Here is a 24,912-nt window from a genome sequence, read left to right as displayed (position 1 = left end):
AGAGCGCGCTGCAGGTTCTCCAGTCGAGTGTGCTTAGCCAAATTAGCGAGGCGCGCCTCCTCCAAGGCCCGAGCCTCAGGGGTTTCTCCAATGATGGGCGTGTGGAGTGCATCCATGTTGCGGCGACGAAGTTCTTCCCTTTGCTGCGAAGAAAGGGGTTCGGGGTGGTATTCTTCATGGACGCGCGATGGATCGTCGCCACCATCTTCGCTGTCTTCGCGACGGAAGCTAGGCGGACCACGCGGTCCATCGACCATCAAGACTTCAGCCGCAGGGTCGCTGCTATCGCACTCCGATGCGGTCTCCGCGGAGCCAGTCGACAGATCGAATAGGCCGTGGAGAGTTTCGTCGGGCTCGATTGCCGCGACTTGATGGGTGGCCGAACACCGAGCCACCACGTGTTTCACCCACCGCTGAAGCCGCGATCGACCGGATCGCTTGCGGCGGTGGACAACGGGGAGGGAAGACACCATCAGAGCCGACTGATACTGGGTCGACGGCTGCCGGAGAAGGACATCGCGAACGCATGCGCAAAAGTGCGTCGCCCCTCGGACGGGGAGCGCCTCAATGTCAAGGGGAGCTTCTTGAAGCCACACGAAGTCGTCGGCGATGAAAACGAGCGCGCCGAGACGGATCTCGCAGCCCTCAGCCAATCTGCCGCCGGAAACCATGATGACGATGATCGGAAAAACTTGCAACTTCACCAACAAGTCGCTAAGACACCTGCCCCACGGTGGGCGCCCACTGTCGTGGTTCTAAGACTGACAGTAGAAAGGGGGGGTAGCTATGGAGAGGCAAGATCTCAGCTATGGTGAAGGTGTACACACAAGTTTTACGAGTTCAGGCCCTTCTCGGAGGAAGTACCAGCCCTACGTCTCGATGCCGGAGGCGGTCGATTGGATTATATGTGTGATGTTACGGGAGGTGCGAACCCTTGCGCCAGAGGAGGAGGATGGCTTATATAGAGTTCGCCAGGACCCTCTCCGCCCTCCATTACAAGGGACTTAATGTATATAAAGCGGGGGCGTTACTGGTAATGCCAGCCTTAAGTGATGTTAATGACCTTAAAGGCTACGGAGTGAACGCCTGCCCCTTGTAACGCTGAGTGACTCCTAGTCTTCAGGAGGTCGAGTGATTCTCTGGATGGTCGAGTGACAGTAGGTAGGAAGGCTCCCGAGTGACATGATGTCGAGTGGATTGCACTCGACATCTTCGACTGGGGGTCTCATGCTGCCTCTTGAACTGCTTGTCTTCTAGGGTAGTGATCTTGGATAGGGCGTATAGGTCAGGCCTATGACCCTACCCCAGGTTTGTATCCTCATCAGGCGAAGGTCCTTGCCTAAAGCTGTTAGGTCCATGTAGGCGTCAATCTCCCATTTAACCGATGCTTGCACTGTTCGATGACTCTCTCCATAACAACACACGTTCTATTCTTACCAAGCATGCCAACAATACCACATAAAATCATGCATGCCTCATTCGTTGAGATGACGACGCCTTCCATCACATCTATTGCTCATGAATCAAGATGTAAGTTAGTGATTTTCGGTGATGTGAGGATCTTCTACTATTCCCAAAAAAAAACTTCACGCGGGTACGCTCAAATAAAGCATGGGCCATCATTTCTCTACCCACACACTTCACAGTAGGCAATTCTTTCTAGGTGTCCATCCGAAAGCACAACACAACATGGAATAAAGTTGTGTATCACTCCACCGTAAATTCCTAACCTTTGGCATAACCGTAAGTTTGCAAAGCTTCTTGCAACACTTTTGTACCTTGTCCGTCTCCTCACGATGAAGGCCGACGGTTGTCCAAGCTTCTGGCCATTAGTGCTTGATAAATCGATCTTACCGTGAAGTTGCCAAACTTTTTTTAGGTTCCGCACACAACTACCATCACTATAATTGCGTGTAGGTATGCTGCATATAGCTTCCATATCACGGTTGTACTTGCCTATGGGTATACTGCATACAACTTCCACATCATTCGACTCGAAAACTACTCTAACCTACAAACTCTAGCCGGTAGATCAGATTCTCCATCCCACTTGACGCTAGCGAGGCCGGCGGGAAAGGAGAAACCACAAATGATTGGTGTCAAGAACCACAACTTCCGACGGCTAGGGTTTGGACCTACGTTTTGTTGGGAGTTATGATGCTCTTTTTTAAAATCTTGCTTACATACGAGAATTTTGCATTATACAATAATTTATTTTGGAGAACTAGCAATGCACACTGATCTCAAATCGTGCAAGAAGGCCAGAACAAATGTCACTCTTCCTCCCTCTTAAGAAAAAAAAGGTCACTCTTCTCTACTCTGAACTCTGAAGTACCCTAGCCGGCCCATATTTCCATGCTCGGTGGTGCTTCTATTTCCTTCCTCTTCCACCCACCTGCCATTTACGGTCGGTCCCTGCCTCGCTCCTCCCCTTCCCCTCCTCCCGCCTCCACGCCAGTCTTTATAACCCCCGCACCCGGGCAGGCGCCCCCCCTTCCCCAATCAGACGGCTCGGCGATTGGCCTCACGGCGAGCTATCTAGGTCACGAGGAATCCACTCCCGACTGCCGTTAGGCTGGCCGGCTGGCTTGTTGCCGCGGACAGCCTTGGCGAATCACGGTCCTGATAGGCGCCCCTCCTCCCGGCGATGGGGGGTCGCAATCGGCGATGGCCGACGAAGCGCCACCACGACGCCTCTTCGAACCCTCGCCCCCCGCCTCCGTATTCCGGTACGAACGGCAACTGGTTGTTCGCTATCCCCCTCTCTCCGTTTCTCATCTTTGTTTGTGCGGCCCGATTAAGATTAGGTTGCAATCTATTAGGGTTTTATTATATCGGGCCAGAACCTCGCCGATCTAGACATCTACTTCTTGATTCAGACAGTGTAGTGATCCTTATAGTGTGCTTGAAATAGATTCAGTTCGCGCCGTCCTGCGAATGACACACACAACTCATGTGGATGCTGAAGTGTGCTCCGGCCGTTTCAGGCTTTAAACCAGAGTTGCTGGTGCATTATCCCATTATCTATGTAAGGCTAGGCTTTACATTTAGTTTAAATTGTTCTAGGTTTTTACCATTGGAAAAGTTTGTGCCGGAATGCCAGAAAAATGCTAGCTTTGTTTGACTAACCCATCTATTGGGAACAGCCTCCCAGTCTCATTGGGAAGGTATCGCAGTTGCAAGGTGTAGATTATGTATCTACAACAATACAATTGGGTAGTAATGTTTTAGCTGCAGCCTGCTCCCTGAAAAATAGGTTTTGAGTCTCACCGAGGTAGTGTCAATATGACAAAATGCTGTCTTTCTGGGAGACGCGTGCATGTAAGTGATAATTGTTATAGTTGGCATGGTCTTCCGCTGATATAGAAAATTTAAAACGCCGCCATCCCCCCAATCCACGGGGAGAAAATAAATGGTGAAGCAAAATTAAAATGCCATCTTTCATATCTCAATTTTGTATTGGTTGCTTGGCCGCTTCACACCCAAACACAGATGAAAATGGCTTGGATATAGAGGGAAGGGGCAAAGATATAATGTTCATACACGCAAATTTTATAAAAACAGGTTAATTATAAGACCTCAATGTGCTCTAAAAAGCACTGGTCAAGTAATTGGACAGTGTGTTGCGCCTACTGACTAGTCATGCTAGGCAAGCAATGCAGGAGGATGGTGTCTAGCACCTAGGCGGGCGCCCTTTAGAACATTTCCCTCAAAATGGTACTCCCTCTGTAAAGAAATATAATATCGTTTAGATCACTATATTAATGATCTAAACAATCCTATATTTCTTTACAGAGGGAGTATTATTCAGTATTCACAGCAGTGCGGAAAATGAAGAAGTTAACGGTATTGAGTATTGACGCTAAACGGCTAAAGGCAGGCTTCAACTTTCTCCTCCAAGGAGCATGGAAGAAGGAATGTCTTTTGCAAACCATAATGTAGACAGTGTTGCTCGCCTGCTCAGACATGGACGCGGGTGTTGGAATCCAACTCAGATTTGGGCGTACGATTCAGCAAGGTTTTTTTAGGACATAACTAATAAACTTGGAATCCGACCTGCATTCGGAGTGTCTTATCCGGCAAAATAGTTGCTTGCCTGCTCAGACATGGACACAGGTGTTGGAATCCAACTCAGATTTGGGTGTACGATTCAGCAAGGTTTTTTTAGGACATAACTAATAAAACTTGGAATCCGACTTGCATTCGGAGTGTCTTATCCGGCAAAATAGTTTCGGGCACCGATGTTTGTTTAACACTATTTGTAGTCAGCCAACACTAACTGTAGTCAGCTGGCTGACGATGTGATAACAAAAAAGAAAACAAAGAGGTATAGCGTCTTTGTCAGATGTGGGACCATTAAATTTTAACTTGCTCCTTGCAATGGTAGGATATGCAAGGAACCCACTACTTATGTAACTGCATTGTGCATGTTTTCTTCAGGCACTAGGACCTCAAAACCATGATCTTTTTGCCGGTGCACGATCACTTCTTTTCTCACTCTACTAATTATGACTATCACTAGTTTACTACTATATAAATGACATAGCCATTAAAGATGTAGTCATATGGCTACATAGGAGCAGACCCGTAGAAGGAATGTTGTTGTTTTAGGATGGAACCCTTTAAATTGTGTTTTGAGTGACTCATTGTTTAGTTTGTTTTGAATTATTCAGTTCCTTTTCTGTGATCTCTGAAAGGATCGCTTTATTGCCGCCATTCTCGACAAATTCAGAGTACTGGTTTGCGCTGGTTCATTTCTCTTGACAGTTGTCTATACTTGGCGTAAATTAGAATGACAGACTATAGAACCCACTTATGCTTGATCAGAGTGTTCAACAAATACTTGAATTCATACTTTATGTATTGAACTTGCTACTCTGCCACAGTTGTAGTTGTGTAGTTGAAAGATGTATCTTTGGTTTGACTTATCTTTCACCCGTATAAAGCAACAACAAGTACTTTCATATCCTACTTGAGTCTAAGTCAGGAATGCACTGCTTCTCAGCAATTCATTTTTTTCTCCCCCAGGATACTGTCCAGGCTAAAGAATGCCCTCAGTATGTTCCATCTCCTGTTTATTTCTGTTCCCATAATGCAGTAGGTCAGGAATCTTTTATTTCCCTGCGTTAATGTGCTCACACCATGAATCTAATATCGTTTTGATACACACAGGATACAGTCACGTGGATAATCAATGCCAAGTCCCATTATGGGAAAGGGAATTTTGCAGTCTTGTTGGTGGCATTTCGTGGCAGAGGTTCTGCGAGAACAAGCACTTTGCCTATATGTACAAGGAGATAGAGCAGTGGGATGACTCGGGAGCTTTTGAGAATTTCCAGAACGCAAAATCAAGGTTCTGGTCTCATTACCATGGCCAACCTTCTGATATACCTTACCCCAACCCTGATCTGTACATTGATGAGGTCGACCATCGTTGCGAGGTCGACCCCGAGTTGGTAGCTGACCTGGACAAGGTGCGGGTACCCTTTGAGGCGGACAACGAGCCCGCCGTAGCTGCCAATAACAGGTGTGCCCAGAACCAGTCAGGGAACTGGGACATCTATCTAGAAAAGCCGACCCCTGAGGTGAACAAGTGGGAGGCGGACAACTCGGCATCCAACGCAGGTTGGGGAGCGAGTCAGGAGCCTCTGAGCAGCTGGAACAAAATCAGCACCGGCTGGGGCGAGGCCCTGGCGCAGCCCGGTTGGGGCAGCTCAGGCAACAACCATTGCCCAGGGAATAACTGGAGCAGCTCCCATGGAGTATCCAGCAACAATAACACATACTACCAGGATCCAGGCGGCGCATATGGCAGGAAAAGGAACAGTGGAGGCGGGTACTCCCAGCAGAGGAACAGCAAGCAGAGGAACCAGGCTGAGAGCCACCACCAGAGGGGCAGATGGCAGGATCACAGGGACAGGGGGAGGCATGGCGAGCGGTTCCTGTTTGACAATAGGCCAAATGGGCAGCGAGCAGAGCGCGGCTTCTGAGTTGGTGGCGGTGAGTGTGCGAGAAACCGTGGAAAGGTTTTGGTTGTATGATAAATGATGCGCATTTTCTAGTGTCTTTTGTGCGGAGCTGCAGCTTGTAATGGTTGGATGTTGCAACAACGCTTTACCTGTAAGGAGATGTGTCAGGTTTTGTTGCTGCTCTTTGTGATATGTTCTGTTTTCTCTCTTCCTGTTCTTTTGCTGGTGAGTGTTGCTGCCATTCCGGGGGAAGATGGTTTGCCACCTGGATCCGGATGGACCTCCCTTTCGTGCAATGTTTCTGTTTTGGAAGTTCCGTGGGTTGTCTAGTTTGTTGGTACCAATCTTAAGAATTGCCATTGTTGACAGGAGTTTCGTTGGGACCATCTCGTCTATGACGAGGCCTTGTGGTTGTGAACGGCGCATGAAACAGGTCAATTCTTCTTTAGTTCGCTCCCGCGAGTGGCCAGGAGCGCAGCCTAGCCACCGCCAGTGCCACAACCAGCCACCCCTTCTCCCCTTGCTGCCTGCGGCAGGCGTCGTGGGGCAAAGCCCGTGCGGCTCGCCGGCAGCGAGGCCCTCTCCTACTCCCGCTTGGAGTGGCGCGGCGCGGACCGGCCGCTTAGAAGGAGCTTAGGCGCCTTGGCGTTCGGGGTGGCGCAGTGAGGCAGCGCAGGTGGTAGGGCAAGCATGGCGGGACTGGGCAGGTGGCGGGGCGGGGCGGCGCGGTGCTCAGACGCACGTCGCGCGTGTGCGGGAGGGGCGGGCAAGCTCGGACCTGACACGCGCGAGCTCGCACGGCGGCGTGAGGTGATGCTTCGACTCGGGATGGCCAGATTTGACCTCGGTGGCTCGATGGAGGGCTTGCTGATGCATGATGTGTGGGGCTCGAGAAGCTGACGCGGGCGAAAGCTTGTCTCCGGCGTGTCCGGAGTCAGAGACGGCGACACTTTCAATCACCGTTTCCTTCTTGTTGGCATTGTCGAGGTACTCTCAGTTCCAATCTTCGCAACTTCGGGGGAAACTCTAGATCCATGGGATCGGACGATGACGGTGCTCTAGCATCGTATCCCCTCTCGGGGGCTTCGTCTTTGGAGCCAGGCATCATCAAGTGGGACCGATGGAAGTTGATGGTGTTGGCGTCGAGGCTTCTATGGCAACGATGATGGGCTTGTGCGATGTCAGAGACGTGACATTGGTTGCGGTAGTCGGCTCTTCTCCGGCGTGTTCGTGGGACTACCTCGGGTTGTTTTGTTGCGGTGAAGTCGGAGTTGCGGTGGCAGGGCCCCTGTGGCGACGATGACATGCAACAGGTGGTCTGTTCGGTGGTCTTCCGCGGCGCCAACCTTGCATAGTTCTCCTTCGGAACTATCTTTCAGAGTCGGAGTTGTGTTGTCCTTGGAGCAGGTGACTGAGTTTGGCGCAGGGTTTCTTGTGTTTCACACAGCCTCTACGGTGTGGGTTGCGTCAACATTTGTCTTCGGAGAAGTCAGAGTTGCTTACTCGGAGACTAGGGAGGGCAATGAGGCCTGTTGGGGAGAAGTGATGACGATGACACCGATGTGTGATGTTGACGAGACCCTCTATGTGAGGTGTGTGGTATTATGCGTGCCGCTCAATGGTTTGTGACGGTTTTCCGTTTATTAACCGAGCAACTATCTTCTGCTTTATTAATGAGGTGAGGCAAACCTTTTGCCTCTGTTTCAAAAAAGGCCCCCATCAGCATCTGAGATACATGAGGCCCCACCCAACATGAAGACTCTTCATCGTGATTCTTGGCCTTACTCGTCTGTTGCTTCGGCTTCTGTCCCGATAGATGTGACGCTCCAGTCTGCTCTTGGGGGTGCACACGAAGCTGCTAGGTTCTGATCTTCATTGCATGACTTCCTCGCAAATTTCTAGATATCCTACAGACCAAAGGAGGTCATATAGTATTTAATCTTGAAAATATATAGTATGTATGTCACTTTCATCCCTGGGAATGTTCTCAATCTCAATCTCAACCGTTGGTATCAAATCGGACCATTGGTGGCAGACGAATCGGCGTCACCACACCGACAGAGTCATTCATAATGGCATCTTTGGTTTGCTACCTAAAAAGGGTGCCTCTTTTAAACCTTGTGTTGTTGGGCCGTGCTACACGTCCGCCGATGGATCTTTTCAAAAGATCAGCCGTTCTACGAGTCGTCCGATCTAATGCAATCATCCGGTCAAGTGTCATCGTCATGTTTGGAACATAAGTCGTGTTGCGAGAACCCTTCTGCAACACTGGTCTCATTGCAACAATATTTGTAACGAAGGTTGTGTTACAGTTTTTTTTGCAACTGACCCATTGTTGCAAATCTTTTTTGCTTGCAACAAATGCCTTGTCGTGGAAAGTCACCGCATCGCATTGCTTGCGGTCATGGCCTCGAGCAGGAGCTCGGCCTGGTTGGGGAAGGGGAGATGGCGGTGTTGGAGGCGATGCAGCATGGGGTCGGAGCATCATAGTTGGACGGCGACGGCCGAAACGAAGCTCCGATATGCGCGCTCAGGCGGCCATGGCCACTGGTCGCGAGCGGACCGGCGACCTTGTCGGCGTGTTGCTAGCGGCGAGCAGAGCGGTGGCGGCGTCGGAGCAGCACATGAAGGTTTTGGCTTCACGAGGAGCTCTAGAGAGCACGGGAGGCAACTACTCACGAGAGGATTCAGATCCAGATTCAGCAACACATCACTCGTTACGGTTGGGGATTGCAACAACGAGTCAGTTGCAAAGTCTATTCTATACGTTGCTCCCGGACGATCTGATTAAAATTGTATCCGACGGCCATGGAGCCGGCGAAAGCACGCGTCGTTATCGGTCAGGTGATTTGAATCATTTTCCTTGTTTGAATAAAAAGAGGTTTATAATTTAAAACATAAAAGAGGCTAGCCAACTCGCTCTCACAAGGCTCCCCCGATGGTATCCTTCGTTGGCCGTTCGATGGGGGTTGACCGGGTCTTTTTTACGAGCACTGGCCGTTCGATCGTCGCTGGAATTCAACGTGCTCGTTTTTACCGATCGGTCTATCGTGGCGAGGGATGACGTGTGGGCCGGCGCTGTGGCCACTTGGATGGAAACGGCTGGGTCATTTTCGGCCGGGTGAGCCTTTCCTCGCGTGCCCCGCGTCGCGCGTCCCGTGGCTTGCCTGGGGCTGGAGCGAGGAGCCCATTGGGCACGACCGCACCAACCCTAGCTCCCCGTCCACAGCCACACACTCCTCCCTCCTCCCTCTCACAGCCGCCACACCCCATTCCTCTCTTCCTCCTCCCTCCTCCTTCCTGGATCCCTGCCACCGCCACACCCACTCGTCTCCTCCTCTCTCCTTCCTGATCTCTATGTTGTCCGCAGCGCGAGAGGAGCAGCGGCGGCGGAGATGCTCCCGGCCCCGCCTCTCGATGCACAGCCCGCGCCGCCGTGGACGTCCCGAGCCCCGTGGAGGTGCGCCGCCGGCCACGAGCGCCGCGATGGCTGTGGTCCCGCTCATGGAGTCATCCATGGCCGCCCGGAACGCGAAGAGGAGGGAGGGGCTCGCGGCGCGCTGGGGGGTGGGGGGGGGGGGGCAGGCGGGGGAAGGAATGGGCGGGTGGGAAGGAGGCGAGCGGGACGGGCGGGGCGGCAGATGGGGAGGCGGCTAGGGTTCTACCTGCTGCTGACGGAAGTAGCAGGGTTTGAAGGAGCGGCAGATGTGGGCATGGTTGCGGTTGGGGAAGGCTCGCCGGCTGGGGGACGACGAGCATCGGTGAGCGCAACAAAAGGAAGCCAGGCATCGGCGTACGACAACGATTTGGGCGCCTGCGGCATGACGGCGAGTCGCTGCCGAATGCTCAGCGATGGGGCGAGTTGGTTAAGGCGTCAGTGGCGCCTTTGCTCGTCGCCAAGGATGGCACGTGCGCGATCTGAAGTACAACGCCGGCCAACTTCGGCCTCCGAGGCTTCCCTGACACCCTCCTCTACCACTACCTCAATAAAAAGGTGAGCTTCCCACTCTCCATTTTTCCCCAAAACTTCCAATGACTGTTCAAAAAATCATCCAAGGAAGAGTCAGTAGCAGGAGAGTGGCAGTAGCACCAGCCCAAAGCTAAGGAAGATCAACTCCTTTTTGCCATTGGCTTTTAACCTCTTGTTCTATGTGATTGTTCTCAGGTCTTCGAAGGATTAGGGCTTAGGGCAACTCGATGGCAGCCAGTCGGAGTTTGCTAAGTTGCATATGCAAGTCCTTTTGAAATATGAAACTTCTGTGTGGTGATGAGCTTCTGCTCATCTTGCTTGATTCATCTCCGGTGAAGGTGTGTGCCTTTTGATGCATTCATTTCCTCTTTCATACATGGTGTTCATCTTTGTTTTGGAGAATAGCACCCTTGCTGATGTTCATCTTCTCTATGTATGCAGGGGGCTTGTCCTTCCATGGTGCTCAGCCACGGACAGATTTGGAGGGAAAATAGGAGATCCTGACGAAAATGAGCATGCTAGCGGTGGATCCAAGGATGCATGGTGATTGTGCCGGGTTTGTGCTCTGGCTCTTCTGTTGGGTAAGCTTCTTCACCCTTCTTGTCAAGGAGATGTTCATGTCTAGCTAGGTTCCTATAAAGGGGATTTTTTTTCTTCCAGTTCACCAGATGCTGAGATCTAGCTAGGCTTCCATGTAGAAATGTTGTTGTCTTTGAAAGTTTGTTGGGTGCCTCAGCTAAGTTTCTGCAAAGTGGATTTTTGTTTGTTACTGCCCAGGAGATGCTCTCGGATCGTCCCGATCACAAAAACTACACCTGGTAGATCATGTCCAGTTGCACTTAATCAAATTATCTAAGTTTTTGTTGGGATAAATCAATATTGAATATGACTTAGCAATTGGTAAGACATATATCTGAAAACTTCCAGCCGATCAAAAAGCTGAGATGAGCAGGGTTTTCAGTTTCTTCGAAACGAATAGGATATTTGCATATATAATCTTTTAGGCACCAAGAAAACAGGAAAGCAACATGCATGTATCAACTGGTACAAACGCATCAACCAGGGTCTTGAGAGAGTAAATTAGTAGAATGTGCGTCATAGGAAAACTGGAACTTACAACAACACAAAGTGAAAAAAAATATCATGTGAATCTCTAGGAAAGATCACGGATAAAAGGATGGTGTTTGTAGGCTGTTACTATCCTCTACATATTGGCCAGCACGATACTATGTGAGACATCGACACAGCTCAGCGTTGAGATGCTTCCTCATAGGTAGAACAATGCAACAACGCCAGACCCCTTGCTAACACCATTTTGATCACACATTACCTATTAAATAAATTTGGTCAGCTATGATCATACATGTATTTGCAACATGTATGAAGCATAACAAACATGACTGCCATGAAGAAACATCCTGGAGTTCCTTTCCTCTTTATAGAGGAGTCTTTTATTCCTTTGCTTGATCTGGTGCCTGGCATGGGCATCCGTTTCAAGTTGGGACGGCATACAATCCATGCAAGTGTATGTAGTTGTTGTATGTATGGCAGATACATCATCTTGCCAATTAGTCCCCGCTAAAATCAATTTATCTCTTCACCTTTTTGGCTCATGGATATCGATGCGAGTACTATAGGTAAATAACTGCTAGAGATTACCACTCTCGAGTAGGTTTCTCTAAACAGACAATATATGACGGTATTTCTACTACTGCAGGTTTTTCCATGGTTGTATATGGCATATTGGCGTTATCAGGAGTTGTGGTTCTGGATTTGTTCGTTGCTCTATAGATCTATTATTTGAAGAACTGATGATATACAGTGAGTTACCTTGCACCATTATTTGGCCTTTCAAGCGCTTGATTTGAATTTTTTAATGTATTCAAAGTGTCCCTACTTCCTAACAAGCCACCCATTTTGTCGTGTGTATGTGTTGTCATCACAAAGTTGTTTTCTGCCCACCCGAAAAGCGCTCACCCAGACAATCACGTGGAGGTGTGCTTTGCATTATTATCTTTAATTGAAGTTCTATTGTGTTGTCATCATATTCAAAACTATAGTTCTTTACTTGCAGCATCTTGAAGTGAGCAATATTTCGATGCTTATTTCCTGATGATTTAAGAAGTTTCGTGCACTACCAAACTTAATTTGAAAACACTAGCTTGTTTTGTAGGAATTGTCTTTCTTTGCTTCGAACTTGTGATTTATGGCTGATGTCAACTCCATCTTTTTAGGTGCTTGTCAAGTATGGGTGGAAAGCTTGACAATTCGTTTTTATCTCTATGATCTCCTCATGACCACAACCATAGTGCAGGATGCTGCTGCCCAAGTTGTCATTTATCTTTGGGTATTCCTTAATGTTGGGTCTACTACATGTCCAGATCACTAGATGATACAAAGGTGTCTTCCCTTCCTTTGTTTATATTCCTTTATGTTGGGGCTGGTGTTAGGGGCCAGTTCTTTTGGGCAATTCTCCCAGAATTAACCCCCTCCCCAGCTTCTCCCAGAATTGCCACTTAATATTTTTTTACAATTCCTAGCTAATTAGACCTTAACTAGCTAGGAATTGTAAAAAAATATTAAGTGGCAATTCTGGGAGAAGCTGGGGAGGGGGTCAATTCTGGGAGAATTGCCCAAAAGAACTGGCCCTAGGTTCCACTGGATCAAATTTTAGCTGTTGTTTCTTATGTTCTAGAGAAGCTAGAGGAGTAATTAGTGTTCTCTGTTTTTCTAATGAGTGTATGTGTGGAACTATGGATGCATACAAATAGTAAAGGAGCAATTAACTTTCTTTTTTGCAAGTATATGTGGATGCGCATAAAGTGTTGGCTGTCTGCTTATATCAAGTATGGTCTATATTTTGGTCATATCAGCCCCAGTATTGAGCATACCGACTGATATTCTGGTCATATCAGCCCCAATATTGAGCATGCCAGCTGATATTCTGGTCATATCACACTTTCTACAGTCTACACCAAATCTGTGAGCACGATATCTGATATTTGAATCTTGAAATTATCATTAGAAAGGCAAAGAGATCTTGTAGAAAAATAGGTTACATGCTCAGGTATATCATATATGGAGAAAAGGCACCTATCAGCTGTATTGGTTCTTTCGTATTTTTGTGCAGTCCTTCTATTAATTTTTCTAACTTTCTGGATTTATATTTGAGCAAGATAAATATATTCCATCTCTATCCCAGTACAGAATCGAAGCTTCATCAAATCTATCTGGGCGTTCATTGTGTAATACAATGTTGAGATTGAGAACATTTTCAGAGGGGAACTTAAGGTATCACCTAATGATATAATATTAGTCACTATCCGTTGATTGGTAAATTTTGCTTTAGTATACACCCCTTCGGGATATGGCTTTCAATCCTATACTTTTCTTTGAGTAGACAATTGTGGTCTTAATTACTTTAAAGGATCGTTAATATATTACTGTCGCTTTCCATGTTCAGTTATTCACACTATATTATTGCTTGGTTCTGATAGCTTGCTATTATTAGAGAAGGAATGGTATTCCCGTCTGACATTCAAAAGCAGTCAAGATGGTGAAGTTTAGAACGGAGGAGCTCCGCGGAATTATGGATAAAAAATATCCATAACATGCCTGTCATTGCTCATGTCGACCATGGTATGTGACGGAGCAGTGACAGTTGTCTCTAATTGTCAAGTTTATACGGTGGAATCTTCTTGATTGATGATATAGCCTTCTCTTAGTTGTACTGTATTAATCCTTAAAACTGGATCATTTAAAATTAGTTAGATTTAATGAGTTGTTTCACTGTTTTCAAATAAGTAGTTTAAGCCCTTATTGTGTCCCGAAGCTTATTCTTTCTACCTTTTTATGATTGATATATGCTCTAATAAGCTTAAATGTAACTATTGGCATATAATCTCATGGCTCAAAATCTTAGTTGTTGAATGTATTAAAATTTATAAGAGTTTGCACTATATTTCATCCTGCAGTATTACCAATAACTGAATATTAAGAGCACCGACGATTCCAGGTTGTACATTCGGGAAATGCTTTTATCTTGCAGGCCAGTTTTACATTTACTTCTTCGATAAGGAGATGATCATGAACAAAGTATCATGGTATTTGCCTTGGCATTACTGATGTTGTGTTCAGATTACTGAAGGATTGGTAGCCGCAAAGGAGTGAAGGGTAGAAAATATGTCCATTGTCATTGAATTGGTGGGATTGTCCCCAAGTTAGTGCTGCAGATGTTTCTATTTTAGAGCAAGAAGCCAAATCACGCTGTTCATTGTAAATCTTGAAAAACTTGTTTATTGTCACTTCTATATCTGTTGTAAACGTTTGTTCGTGATGTGGTACTTGTCAATCTTGTATGGAGAGAATGCCTGCATTTTGAAAACCCTATTACATAGTTTGAGGCTATGTTTTTTCCAATTTTCATTATTGGAAAGATCCTTATTATTGCCAAATTGTCAATTATTTTCAAATAGCTCTTTGTTTGAAATGGGACTTTGCGCCATCTCGCGCAACGGGTAATGTTATTATACATCTTATTATTGACAGCAAGCATCCATCGTTTTTTATTAAGGGCCCCGGTTTAAATTTGTTACCACATGCACTTGTCTACAACTAAATCAACTAAACCATGGATTTCCTTTCCAACGCACATATGGATTCGGCGGGTCTTTGGCTATATGTCCTTGCAAAATGAAACTATTTTCATCGACAACATGGCTTTAGCGGGTCTCTGCGCCATTTGGCGCAACGGATTCTCTTGAATAATGAGTTACTTCCTCAATTTTACAATAGAGATAATTTGTCAAAATTGTGTTTTTGTAATGTTTGTGGTCTTCTCTTTCTTTTTCTTGATTTGTATTGTATATGCTACTCGCATATTTGAACATGCATAGGGCCTCTTAGTCTTTAACCCTGACTATAAAAATCCATTGATGGAAGCTGGGAAGGGCCGAGATGAACACCCGACTCCCTGGGTCTAAGCCATTGAGATGGTAGAGACGACATTTCCATGTCACCTACTCCAGCAGCCGGACAAGGCATATAAAAACCATGGATCCTTGCTCCCCAGGCTGCATAATGATCACAGTGATATCTACGACCTCCTCCTAGATGTATTAATCTCAATCTCATATTTGGTTTTCTTCCCTTTTCTCTTCTAATGATGTAATTTCTTTTACTAAGATAACACCATGTTTGTTGTAATGCCTTATTTGATGTAAGATCCCTTTTCTACTTTGAATGAATTTACTGCATATATTTCTTGTTTAGTTTAGTTCATCATTCAGAGACGGTGGAATATTTTTGTCCTTCACAGGTTAAATGAGCATTGCGTAGTCCTTCACGGGTTAAATGAGCATTGCGTAAAAGTATGTCTAAGTTCTCTTTCTTCGAGTGCTTCAAGTAAATGAAATTGTTTATTTCGAATTTACATCTAACACAGGTTTTGAAGGGGCGCATGGGGGCTTTGGCTATGGCATCAGGAATCAAGAAGGAGAAGATGTCTTAAGCTTTGCTCTAGCCTACAACATGATTGTAGCCAACACCCTCTTTAGAAAGAGAGAATCACATATGGTGACTTTTAGTAGTGGCCAACACTCTAGCCAGATTGATTTCATCCTCTCGAGAAGGGAACACAGGCGTGCATGCCTAGACTGTAAGGTGATACCTGGAGAGAGTGTTGTACCCCAGCATAAGCTGGTGGTTGTTGACTTCCGTTTTCGGATTCGTGTCCAGCGGGATAAGCGGGCTAAAGTCGCTAGAACAAAGTGGTGGAAGCTCAATGGGGAGGTAGCTCAGGCGTTCAAGGAGAGGGTCATTAAGGAGGGCCCTTGGGAGGAAGGAGGGGATGCGGACAATGTGTGGATGAAGATGACGACTTGCATTCGTAAGGTGGCCTCAAAGGAGTTTGGAGTGTCCAGGGGAAGGAGAAGCGAAGATAAGGATACCTGGTGGTGGAATGATGATGTCCAGAAGGCGATTAAAGAGAAGAAAGATTGCTTTAGACGCCTATACCTGGATATGAGTGCACACAACATAGAGAAGTACAAGATGGCAAAGAAGGCCGCAAAGCGAGCTGTTGGTGAAGCAAGGGGTCGGGCGTATGAGGACCTCTACCAACGGTTAGGCACGAAGGAAGGCGAAAGGGACATCTATAAGATGGCCAAGATCCGAGAGAGGAAGACGAGGAATATTGGCCAAGTCAAATGCATCAAGGACGGAGCAGGCCAACTCTTGGTGAAGGACGAGGAGATTAAGCATAGATGGCGGGAGTACTTCGACAAGCTGTTCAATGGGGAGAATGAAAGCTCTACCATTGAACTGGACGACTCTTTTGATGAGACCAGCATGCGTTTTGTGCGTCGAATTCAGGAGTCTAAGGTCAAGGAGGCTTTAAAAAGGATGAAGGGAGGCAAGGCGATGGGCCCGGATTGTATCCCCATTGAGGTGTGGAAAGGTCTCGGGGACATAGCGATAGTATGGCTAACCAGGCTTTTCAATCTCATTTTTCGGGCAAACAAGATGCCAGAAGAATGGAGACGGAGTATATTAGTACCAATCTTCAAGAACAAGGGGGATGTTCAGAGTTGTACTAATTACCGTGGAATTAAGCTGATGAGCCATACAATGAAGCTATGGCAGAGAGTCATTGAGCACCGCTTAAGAAGAATGACAAGCGTGACCAAAAACCAGTTTGGTTTCATGCCTGGGAGGTCGACCATGGAAGTCATTTTCTTGGTACGACAGCTTATGGAGAGATATAGGGAGCAAAAAAAGGACTTGCATATGGTGTTCATTGACTTGGAGAAGGCCTATGATAAGATACCGCGGAATGTCATGTGGTGGGCCTTAGAGAAACACAAAGTCCCAGCAAAGTACATTACCCTCATCAAGGACATGTACGATAATGTTGTGACAAGTGTTCGAACAAGTGATGTCGACACTGATGACTTCCCGATTAAGATATGACTGCATCAGGGGTCAGCTTTGAGCCCTTATCTTTTTGCATTGGTGATTGATGAAGTCACAAGGGATATACAAGGAGATATCCCATGGTGTATGCTCTTTGCGGATAATGTGGTGCTAGTTGACGATAGTCGGGCGGGGGTAAACAGGAAGTTAGAGTTATGGAGACAAACCTTGGAATCGAAAGGGTTTAGGCTTAGTAGGACTAAAACCGAGTACATGATGTGCGGTTTCAGTACTACCAGGTGTGAGGAGGAGGAGGTTAGCCTTGATGGTCAGGTGGTACCTCGGAAGGACACCTTTCGGTATTTGGGGTCAATGCTGCAGGAGGATGGGGGTATTGATGAAGATGTGAACCATCGGATCAAAGCCGGATGGATGAAGTGGCGCCAAGCCTCTGGCATTCTCTGTGACAAGAGAGTGCCACAAAAGCTAAAAGGCAAGTTCTACAGGACGGCGGTTCGACCCGCAATGTTGTATGGCGCTGAGTGTTGGTCGACTAAAAGGCGACATGTTCAACAGTTAGGTGTGGCGGAGATGCGTATGTTGAGATGGATGTGTGGCCACACGAGGAAGGATCGAGTCCGGAATGATGATATACGAAATAGAGTTGGGGTAGCACCAATTGAAGAGAAGCTTGTCCAACATCGTCTGAGATGGTTTGGGCATATCCAGCGCAGGCCTCCAGAAGCTCCAGTGCATAGCGGATGGCTAAAGTGTGCGGAGAATGTCAAGAGAGGGCGGGGTAGACCGAATTTGACATGGGAGGAGTCCGTTAAGAGAGACCTGAAGGATTGGGGTATCACCGAAGAGCTAGCTATGGACAAGGGTGCATGGAAGCTTATTATCCATGTGCCAGAGCCATGAGTTGGTTGCGAGATCTTATGGATTTCACCTCTAGCCTACCCCAACTTGCTTGGGACTAAAGGCTTTGTTGTTGTTGTTGTTGTTAATAATAATAATCATAATAAGAGAGGGGTATGCTTTTCTCTCTTTTTGGGCAAGTGTTACTTTAGACAACATGTACTAAGAAATAAAAACTTAAAAAATGTGTTTGAATCGTACAAAAAGAGTTTGTAGTTCTTATTCATACTTGAAACACGTGAGACTCTGCAACCATGTGTTTTTTCAAGGCAAATATGAGTTTAGAAGACCACAACTAAACCGACTGTACATACATGACCTGTCCTTAGTAAAGGAAACTATTTTCATTGCGAACATGCCTTTAGTTGAAGATTCTTGCAGCATGAAATTATTTTCATCGACAACATGTCTTCAGCAGGTCTCTGCGCCATTTGGCGCAACGGGTCAACTATTTCTTATAAAGGATACGAAAAAACAAACATTTGCTTCCCTCGAACACAATTCTCTCGAACATTCATCCCCGGTTCTACTCGCCAGATTGGCCAACCCAAGCCACATGTCTTCCCCTGGCCGCGTCCAGGCCAGACCAGACCAGACCAAACCCGACACTTCCATTCCACCATCGTCTTCTTCCGCCCCTCTCTCTCCCGGCGACTCTGCCCTCCTGCCCCTCCCTAGGGTTTTACCCGGCGATCTCCCCCCACCCCCTCTGCCCCCGCTCTTGCCCTGTCGAGGCGCCCGCTGGAAAATGGGGGAAGTGGAGGACGTCAGTAACAGGATGGAGGCGCAGCTGCGCGTCCACGCGGCGGAGGACGACGCCGATCTCCCGCTCCCCGCCCTCTTCGACAGGGCGTCCCACCTCCACTCGCTCGCCTCCAGCTCCTCCCTCGACCAGGTCCCCTTCGCTCCTTCCTCCAGATCACCGGCCCTTGGCTGCTCTGCGCGATTCCTCCTCACATGATCGGTTTTGCTTGGGCAGGAAGGGATCCGGAAGGGGGTCGACCTGCTGCGGCGCTGCGACGACATGGTCAGCAAGCTCGGCCTCTTCTCTTCCAACGAGACCAAGGAAGACGTCTCCACCGCCAATCTCAAGTACCTGCTCGTATGGCCCCCGTCCCCCTCCTCCCTCCCTCTCTTACGCCACATCTGACGAGTTTCCTCTCCGTTTTATGGCTGGTCCGACCTGTGATTACCGTGTTTGGTTTCTTCAGGTGCCGTACTACCTTGGGGAAATGACTGAGCAAGTGGAGCAGGAGGACCGGATTCCGGTCCTCAAGGCATCGCAGGACCATTTGAAGGTTAGGTCATCACGTTACCTGTGCTTGATTTGTCGAGCACTTATCATGCGTGTCTTCTTGTGTGGTGTCAGATCGTTAAATCACCCATTTATCATGTGCTAATCATCCTTGCTGGTGTCTACAGGAGTTCATTTCTGTATGTGAAGCATTGGAGCTTATTCCAGAGGACGAGCTTCAGTTATATAGGCAGGGGCAGTCTGAAACAGGGGCAAACCGAAGAGCACAAAAGGTTTACCTCTGCACCCTAAAATCTTTAGGATTCACTGAATAATTTCCATTTTACAAGAGAATCATGATAATCTGGGATGCGACCATCATGCTAAGCCTTCAAACTGTGGGATACTTATATCTCTATCTAAGTTCGTTAATTTCCTGTAAGTTACTCTCTTGCCTTAATTCTCGAGCTTAGGTTGCCAGGTTCAAGCGGCAAAAGGCTGCAGAAACGAAGCTCCAAGAGATCAAAGAGAGAAAGGAAAGGCGCGGTCGTTCATTGAGAGCAACGGCTTTATCAGCACCTATTGAAGCCGGGGAAGAAGATGATTTGGAGGCCGATGGAGAGGAAGAAAGGGAGGTTAGCATCAGACATCTACTCCCTCTGTTTCTAAATATAGGCCTTTTTAGAGATTCCAATACGGACTACATACGGATGTATATAGACTTACTTTAGAGTGTAGATTCACTCATTTTGCTTCGTATATAATCCATATTGGATTCTCTAGAAGGACTTATATTCAGGAACGGAGGGAGTAGCTAGCATTTTTGCATGGCCTGTTAATAATTTTCGAATCAGACACTGTTTGCTAAACTGGAATGCCAGCATATATGCTAAAGCTGTAAGATATCCTTAAAAGTATTCCAAAATCTGGAAGTATCTTTCATGTACTAGTTAGTTTATAAGGCTCTGTTCAGTTCGACAGGAAATAATTTGATTTACCAAGTTATAATGATTGTCTGGAGTTTGATGTGTCCAGCTAGGTTCTTGAAAACCTTCTAGGGGGTGATCAGAATTTTGTAAATTGACCCTTTTAGCGCATAACAAGACCATGCGAATTTTGTTCTTTATTTCCTGACCTAAAATTTCGCACACTATATCAGGTCTTCTAATTTTAATCCTCTCTGTTGTTTAAATGCCATTTAGTTTCTCTCATTTTCACATAAGTGCATTAATCTTTCAATAGATTGCAGACTGCACACACTAGATTTGATTGGCACAAAATACTAGGTTTAGCTAATCTTCGTAGATAATATCAATTTATTTGGCAATTTTGTTCTGATTCACACCACCATCATGATCTGGCTGGGTGAATCCTGCTTGTAGACGCCTGATGACTGTCAGAGGAAGTCCCTCTGAAGCTCACCTGTTCCCCATAGTAGTCCTTTTATATGAGTCATTGAGCGATCTCATGCAAGGTGAATAGACAAACTCTAGATAACTGTTCAAAGAAGCATATCTCGTTGGTACTCTGATTACATATTTATATATCTTTGTGCGCTCGCTGGTTGAGCCCCTTAAGCCCTTACATCGAATTCTAGCGTGTTACTGTGTATACATTCCTGAGTTTCATCACTCAATCCTTGTACTGATCCAAAGCGAAATACATTTGCAGCCTGGTTGATGTTATGTGAAAATATTTTATTTACCTGATTTTTGTACCAAAGATTCCAATTATCTGGTGCTGCAGTTTCGTTTTTGTGCATGTCGATACGAGCCTTTTTGTGATTTGTCTATGTTTGTTCCAAAGTTTATACTGTGAGTATGTAATCTGGTACCTTGGTTCTGTAATCTGTCAAAACTTACGGTATCAATTTTTTTTCTTTGATTCAGGCTTGGCTTGCTACTATCTCCTTGGCTCTTTGCAAGGTCAGTTTGTGCTCTTTTCTATTTTCTAAGTGGTCAGTTTGTGCTCTTTTCTATTTTCTAAGTTGACATGCTGTCTTTCAGAATATTATTTGATTTTCGAATGTATATACTTATATTTCCCTTTGTAGGCTTTTGATCTCGTTGACATGTTAAAGAAGGAAGAAGAGATGCTTCTGGCTGTAAAAGAAAGAAAAGAAAAGGTAAAACTTGTTGAAACAACTGGCAAGTTTGATAAGAGAGGATCTTTGACTGATTCTTTCAGTGGATTTTATAAAACAATGTTTTATTGCTTTACATATTGGATAACATCTACAAAAATTGTGGTTGACATTTTTGTACATACCATTTCTTGTATATGCGGCCCAAAGTTAATTTATATGTACAATTGGAAATATTTTTGTTTCTGATTATCATGTGTTAAACAGTTTGTTTCTGAATTTTTGCCCCCCCCCCCCGCCCCCCACCCCTGTGCTGCATGTCTGTTTTGTTTTGGGTAATATCTTCATGTACTCCCTCCGTTTCTTTTTACTTCGCGGTGTTTAGGAGAAAACCTCCATGTATGCTAACTAAAAAGAAACTGAGGGGGTACATGGAGGTTTTCTCTGTTAAGTACAGTTGTGTCTTTTGTGCTGTCTAGGATAGGCGGTGAGTTTTTAAAAAATTATTTGTGGGTCCCTTGAGTAATCTCTGCATGTACATGGAGTTTTCCTTCATTAATTGCAAAGTTGTGTGTTTGCGGTGTTTAGGATGGAAATGCATTTGCTCGAGAAATGCTAGATGAACGCAGGCAAAAGGCTGAAGCATGGCACCAGAATGCTGCCAGCCGTGCACCATATTCCAAACCAGCTGCTCCAATCACTTGTGCAACTTTTGCTCAAGATGTCATTGAAGGCAGAGCAAGTGTTTCACAAGCTCATGACCACAAACACCAACCCCTGATATTTGGACCTGCAAGTCTTGTTGGTGGGGGACTCACCAGTGAGAGGGAAAGAATGGCGGCACAAGTTTTTCAGCCTGGTTTCAGGTATGCTTCAGTATATTGTTACATGCCTCGACACTTCATTGCTTTTGTTTATGTTTAATGCTGTCTGGTGACCATGGCAGAACGTGAGATGATTGCTACTTGTCGCAACTGGTAGTGCATGAACTGCAAAAAACGTCTTATATTTGGTTACAGAGGTAGTAATTAATTAGTACTCCCTCCGTCCGAAAAGGCTTGTCCTAAGCGTGCTAGATACATCCATTTGAGGGACAAGCTTGGGACAAGCCTTTTCGGACGGAGGGAGTAGGTTTGTTATTCTGTCATGCTTGTGATAATCTGGGATGAAGGGAGTACTTGTTAGGTAGAAACCACTAGACAGTTTACCTGGAACGCTAGGCCAATTGTGTATCTTGTCCCTTGAAGCCGTCTTGCATTGTATGGTCATGACAGTATGCAGAATCATTTGCAAATTATACTATGAGATTATTCTCAGGTTGAAATTTTATTTTATGTTGCCTCTTTGCCTGTATGAAACCACAGGATGCCGACAATGAGCATCGAACAAGCCGGCTTAGCTGAAATGAAAATGATGGAGCAATGGCAAGAAAGAACTGCCAAGATGATTCAAGAGGCTAGCTCCTCTTGGCACAAGGATGACACTAGTTTGGCGCAGGACGACGAGGACGCAGAAGAGGAGAAAGCAAGGGCATTTGATGACTGGAAGGATGAAAACCCACGCGGTGCAGGCAACAAGAAGCTCACTCCCTGCGGCTAAATTGAAAGCTATCGACACTGTGCTGAAGATACCACATGTAGCTGATGTTCATATACTATTATAACGTTTCTGTTATTTCCCCTCACGTTTGCAAGAGTGATCACCAGAGTACATTATTTGTAGAAATGTTGTGCAAGTGCATTATTTCATCCATATCCCCCTTTTTCAGGTGCCATCCATATCTCTATTGATATAGCATTTGACATCATGAATCAACTAATTCTGATCTGTCGATGTCCACCAATCTGTATCCTCTGAAGTTTTTCTCAGGGACCTTATTGCTCCTCCTTGCCATCAACACTGACGATTCGGTCTTCCTAAACCGGTTTCACCTCTAGTCCTGCCAGGCTCTGGCGGTGAGCTCCTCGTAGTCCAGGAGGAGAACCTGCCGTGGCCTCGACATGCCAGGTACCGGGCACCGGGCTTGGGGAAGGTGGCAAGCAGGACATCGGTGCCAGCCATCCGGGTGGAGGTGGGCGCGGTCGGGTAGGTGGACACTCTATGACCAAAGTTATCGATCATAGGGGAGTGAATGAAAGATTTTGATATTTTCTTCAAAACAGAACAATTATTCAAAGAAAAACAGAGTAAACGGAATAATTTCAGAGTAGATAGCTTAGAAGCATGCATAGCAAAACTAGTAAGTTAACAACAGATCCCTCAAAAAAATATATTAGTAAGTTAACAACAGAAGTACACTAGACAACAGAATAACTACGCAGGAGTAGAGCTAGAATAAGTTTAACGTACAAACAGATATACACTTCAGAGAAGAGAGACCGAGTATGAAGCTAAACATGAAGCAAAGGAGCGGGATATAAAATACCCCTCCGTAAAGAAATATAAGCTATTCGCAACATTCACAAATAAGAGTAGGACAGACTTGACCAACACTACACGTCCGGGAGAGGCAACGTGTTTACCCATCCATGATGCCAGTTGGGCTGCGATCTTGTCTTCGAGCGGTTGATAGTGGATTCTTTTCAAATTCTTGACCGAGAGAGGTAGGCCCAAATACTTCATCGGGAATGAGGTACGGCTGGCCGGGAAAGAGTGCAAGATATCCACCAGATCCAGATTCTCACAACGAATAGGAGCAACCAAGCTTTTGGCAAATTCTTGACCGAGAGAGGTAGGCCCAAATACTTCATCGGGAATGAGGTACGGCTGGCCGGGAAAGAGTGCAAGATATCCACCAGATCCAGATTCTCACAACGAATAGGAGCAACCAAGCTTTTGGCACAGTTCGTGACCAAGCCAGTGACATCCCTAAAACTCTTAAGAGTGCGGGCAAAGAACTCAACATCTGACTTGATGGGGGCAAGGAAAACAGCTGCATCGTCCGCGTAGAGGGAGGCCCGAATTGACATAGCCTGACCATCGAGAGGGTGCAATTTTCCTTGGGCGGTGGCCTTCTGGAGGATTAGGTGTAGTGGATCAATCGCGAGCACGAATATGAGAGGGGAAAGCGGATCTCCTTGCCTCAAACCACATCCGTGCTTAATGGGGGCACCTGGAGCCCCATTAAGGAGAATACGCGAAGACGCTGAAGAAAGCAAAGTCAAGATCCAACCCCTGAACCTCGGAGGGAACCCAATTATATGACGGCACTTAACCTCCCGGTTGAGGTGATGAACAAGATTGATGCTCTCCGACGGGCATTCCTATGGGCTGGATGTGACAAAGTCACTGGAGGAAAATGCAAGATTAATTGGGAACAAGTGTGCAAGTCAAAACTTCATGGTGGCCTTGGCATCCTGAATCTGAAAAAGTTTGCATCTGCACTGTGCATCCGTTGGCTCTGGGGTGAGTGGCTTACACCGATCAAGCCTCGGGTGGGATTAGGGACACCATGCGACCGACACGATAGATACATCTTTGCGACCTCCACAAAAGTTGTTCTGGGTGATGGTACACGTGCCATTTTTTGGGAGTCTGCTTGATTTGATGGTTTGCGACCCAAGGACATTGCACCAATTTTTTTTGAACTGTCAAAAAGAAGGAATTGCCGGTCCAGAAAGCGCTCTCCAACAATTTTTGGGTGTCTCAGGTGAAGACCTCTCAGGGCACAACGGTTGACCATCTTCATGAGTTTGTCAACCTATGGGAGAAGCTATCTCATGTTCAGCTAATACGGACACACCTGATTCCATCACTTGGAAGCTCACCAAGGATGGTCATTATTCAGCGGCAACGGTTTACAGTGCGCAATTTCTTGGTTTAGTCG

At 46.4% G+C, this 24,912-nt stretch overlaps 2 protein-coding genes and 1 long non-coding RNA gene across 17 annotated transcripts; all 3 read left to right on the top strand.

Moving 5' to 3' along the window:
* The first annotated feature begins 2,361 nt into the window (after positions 1 to 2,361).
* Positions 2,362 to 6,176, top strand: LOC123111237 (uncharacterized). 2 transcript variants are annotated; one of them, XM_044531982.1, is made up of 3 exons: positions 2,362 to 2,729; positions 5,029 to 5,057; positions 5,173 to 6,176. In XM_044531982.1, exons 1-3 carry the CDS (start codon positions 2,668 to 2,670, stop codon positions 5,988 to 5,990), a joined length of 909 nt encoding a protein of 302 aa, XP_044387917.1. In that variant the 5' UTR covers positions 2,362 to 2,667; the 3' UTR covers positions 5,991 to 6,176. The 2 variants fall into 2 exon arrangements, with proteins under 2 accessions (XP_044387917.1, XP_044387918.1); XM_044531983.1 differs by lacking the exon at positions 5,029 to 5,057 and having other exon boundaries at positions 2,373 to 2,729.
* Positions 6,177 to 9,146: 2,970 nt separating this feature from the next.
* LOC123111236 (uncharacterized) lies at positions 9,147 to 14,275 on the top strand. Of its 14 annotated transcripts, none has more exons than XR_006454308.1 (6): positions 9,155 to 9,963; positions 10,135 to 10,277; positions 10,381 to 10,520; positions 11,657 to 11,934; positions 12,174 to 12,339; positions 12,742 to 14,275. It is a non-coding gene; the product is annotated as an uncharacterized lncRNA (long non-coding RNA). The 14 variants fall into 14 exon arrangements; XR_006454303.1 differs by having other exon boundaries at positions 9,160 to 9,963; positions 11,657 to 11,760; positions 11,887 to 11,934; positions 12,174 to 14,275; XR_006454306.1 differs by having other exon boundaries at positions 9,147 to 9,963; positions 11,657 to 12,921; positions 13,147 to 14,275.
* A 4,065-nt stretch (positions 14,276 to 18,340) lies between these two features.
* Positions 18,341 to 22,838, top strand: LOC123111235 (PP2A regulatory subunit TAP46). Its single transcript, XM_044531981.1, has 9 exons — positions 18,341 to 18,664; positions 18,749 to 18,871; positions 18,981 to 19,067; positions 19,192 to 19,296; positions 19,477 to 19,638; positions 20,893 to 20,928; positions 21,057 to 21,128; positions 21,675 to 21,952; positions 22,451 to 22,838. Exons 1-9 carry the CDS (start codon positions 18,518 to 18,520, stop codon positions 22,683 to 22,685), a joined length of 1,245 nt encoding a protein of 414 aa, XP_044387916.1. The 5' UTR covers positions 18,341 to 18,517; the 3' UTR covers positions 22,686 to 22,838.
* Positions 22,839 to 24,912: the final 2,074 nt, after the last annotated feature.

The sequence above is a fragment of the Triticum aestivum genome, chromosome 5B (genome assembly GCF_018294505.1).
Source record: "Triticum aestivum cultivar Chinese Spring chromosome 5B, IWGSC CS RefSeq v2.1, whole genome shotgun sequence".
NCBI lineage: Eukaryota > Viridiplantae > Streptophyta > Magnoliopsida > Poales > Poaceae > Triticum > Triticum aestivum.
Note: the sequence above shows the minus strand (reverse complement) of the source record. Positions and strands in the feature narration are given on the sequence as shown.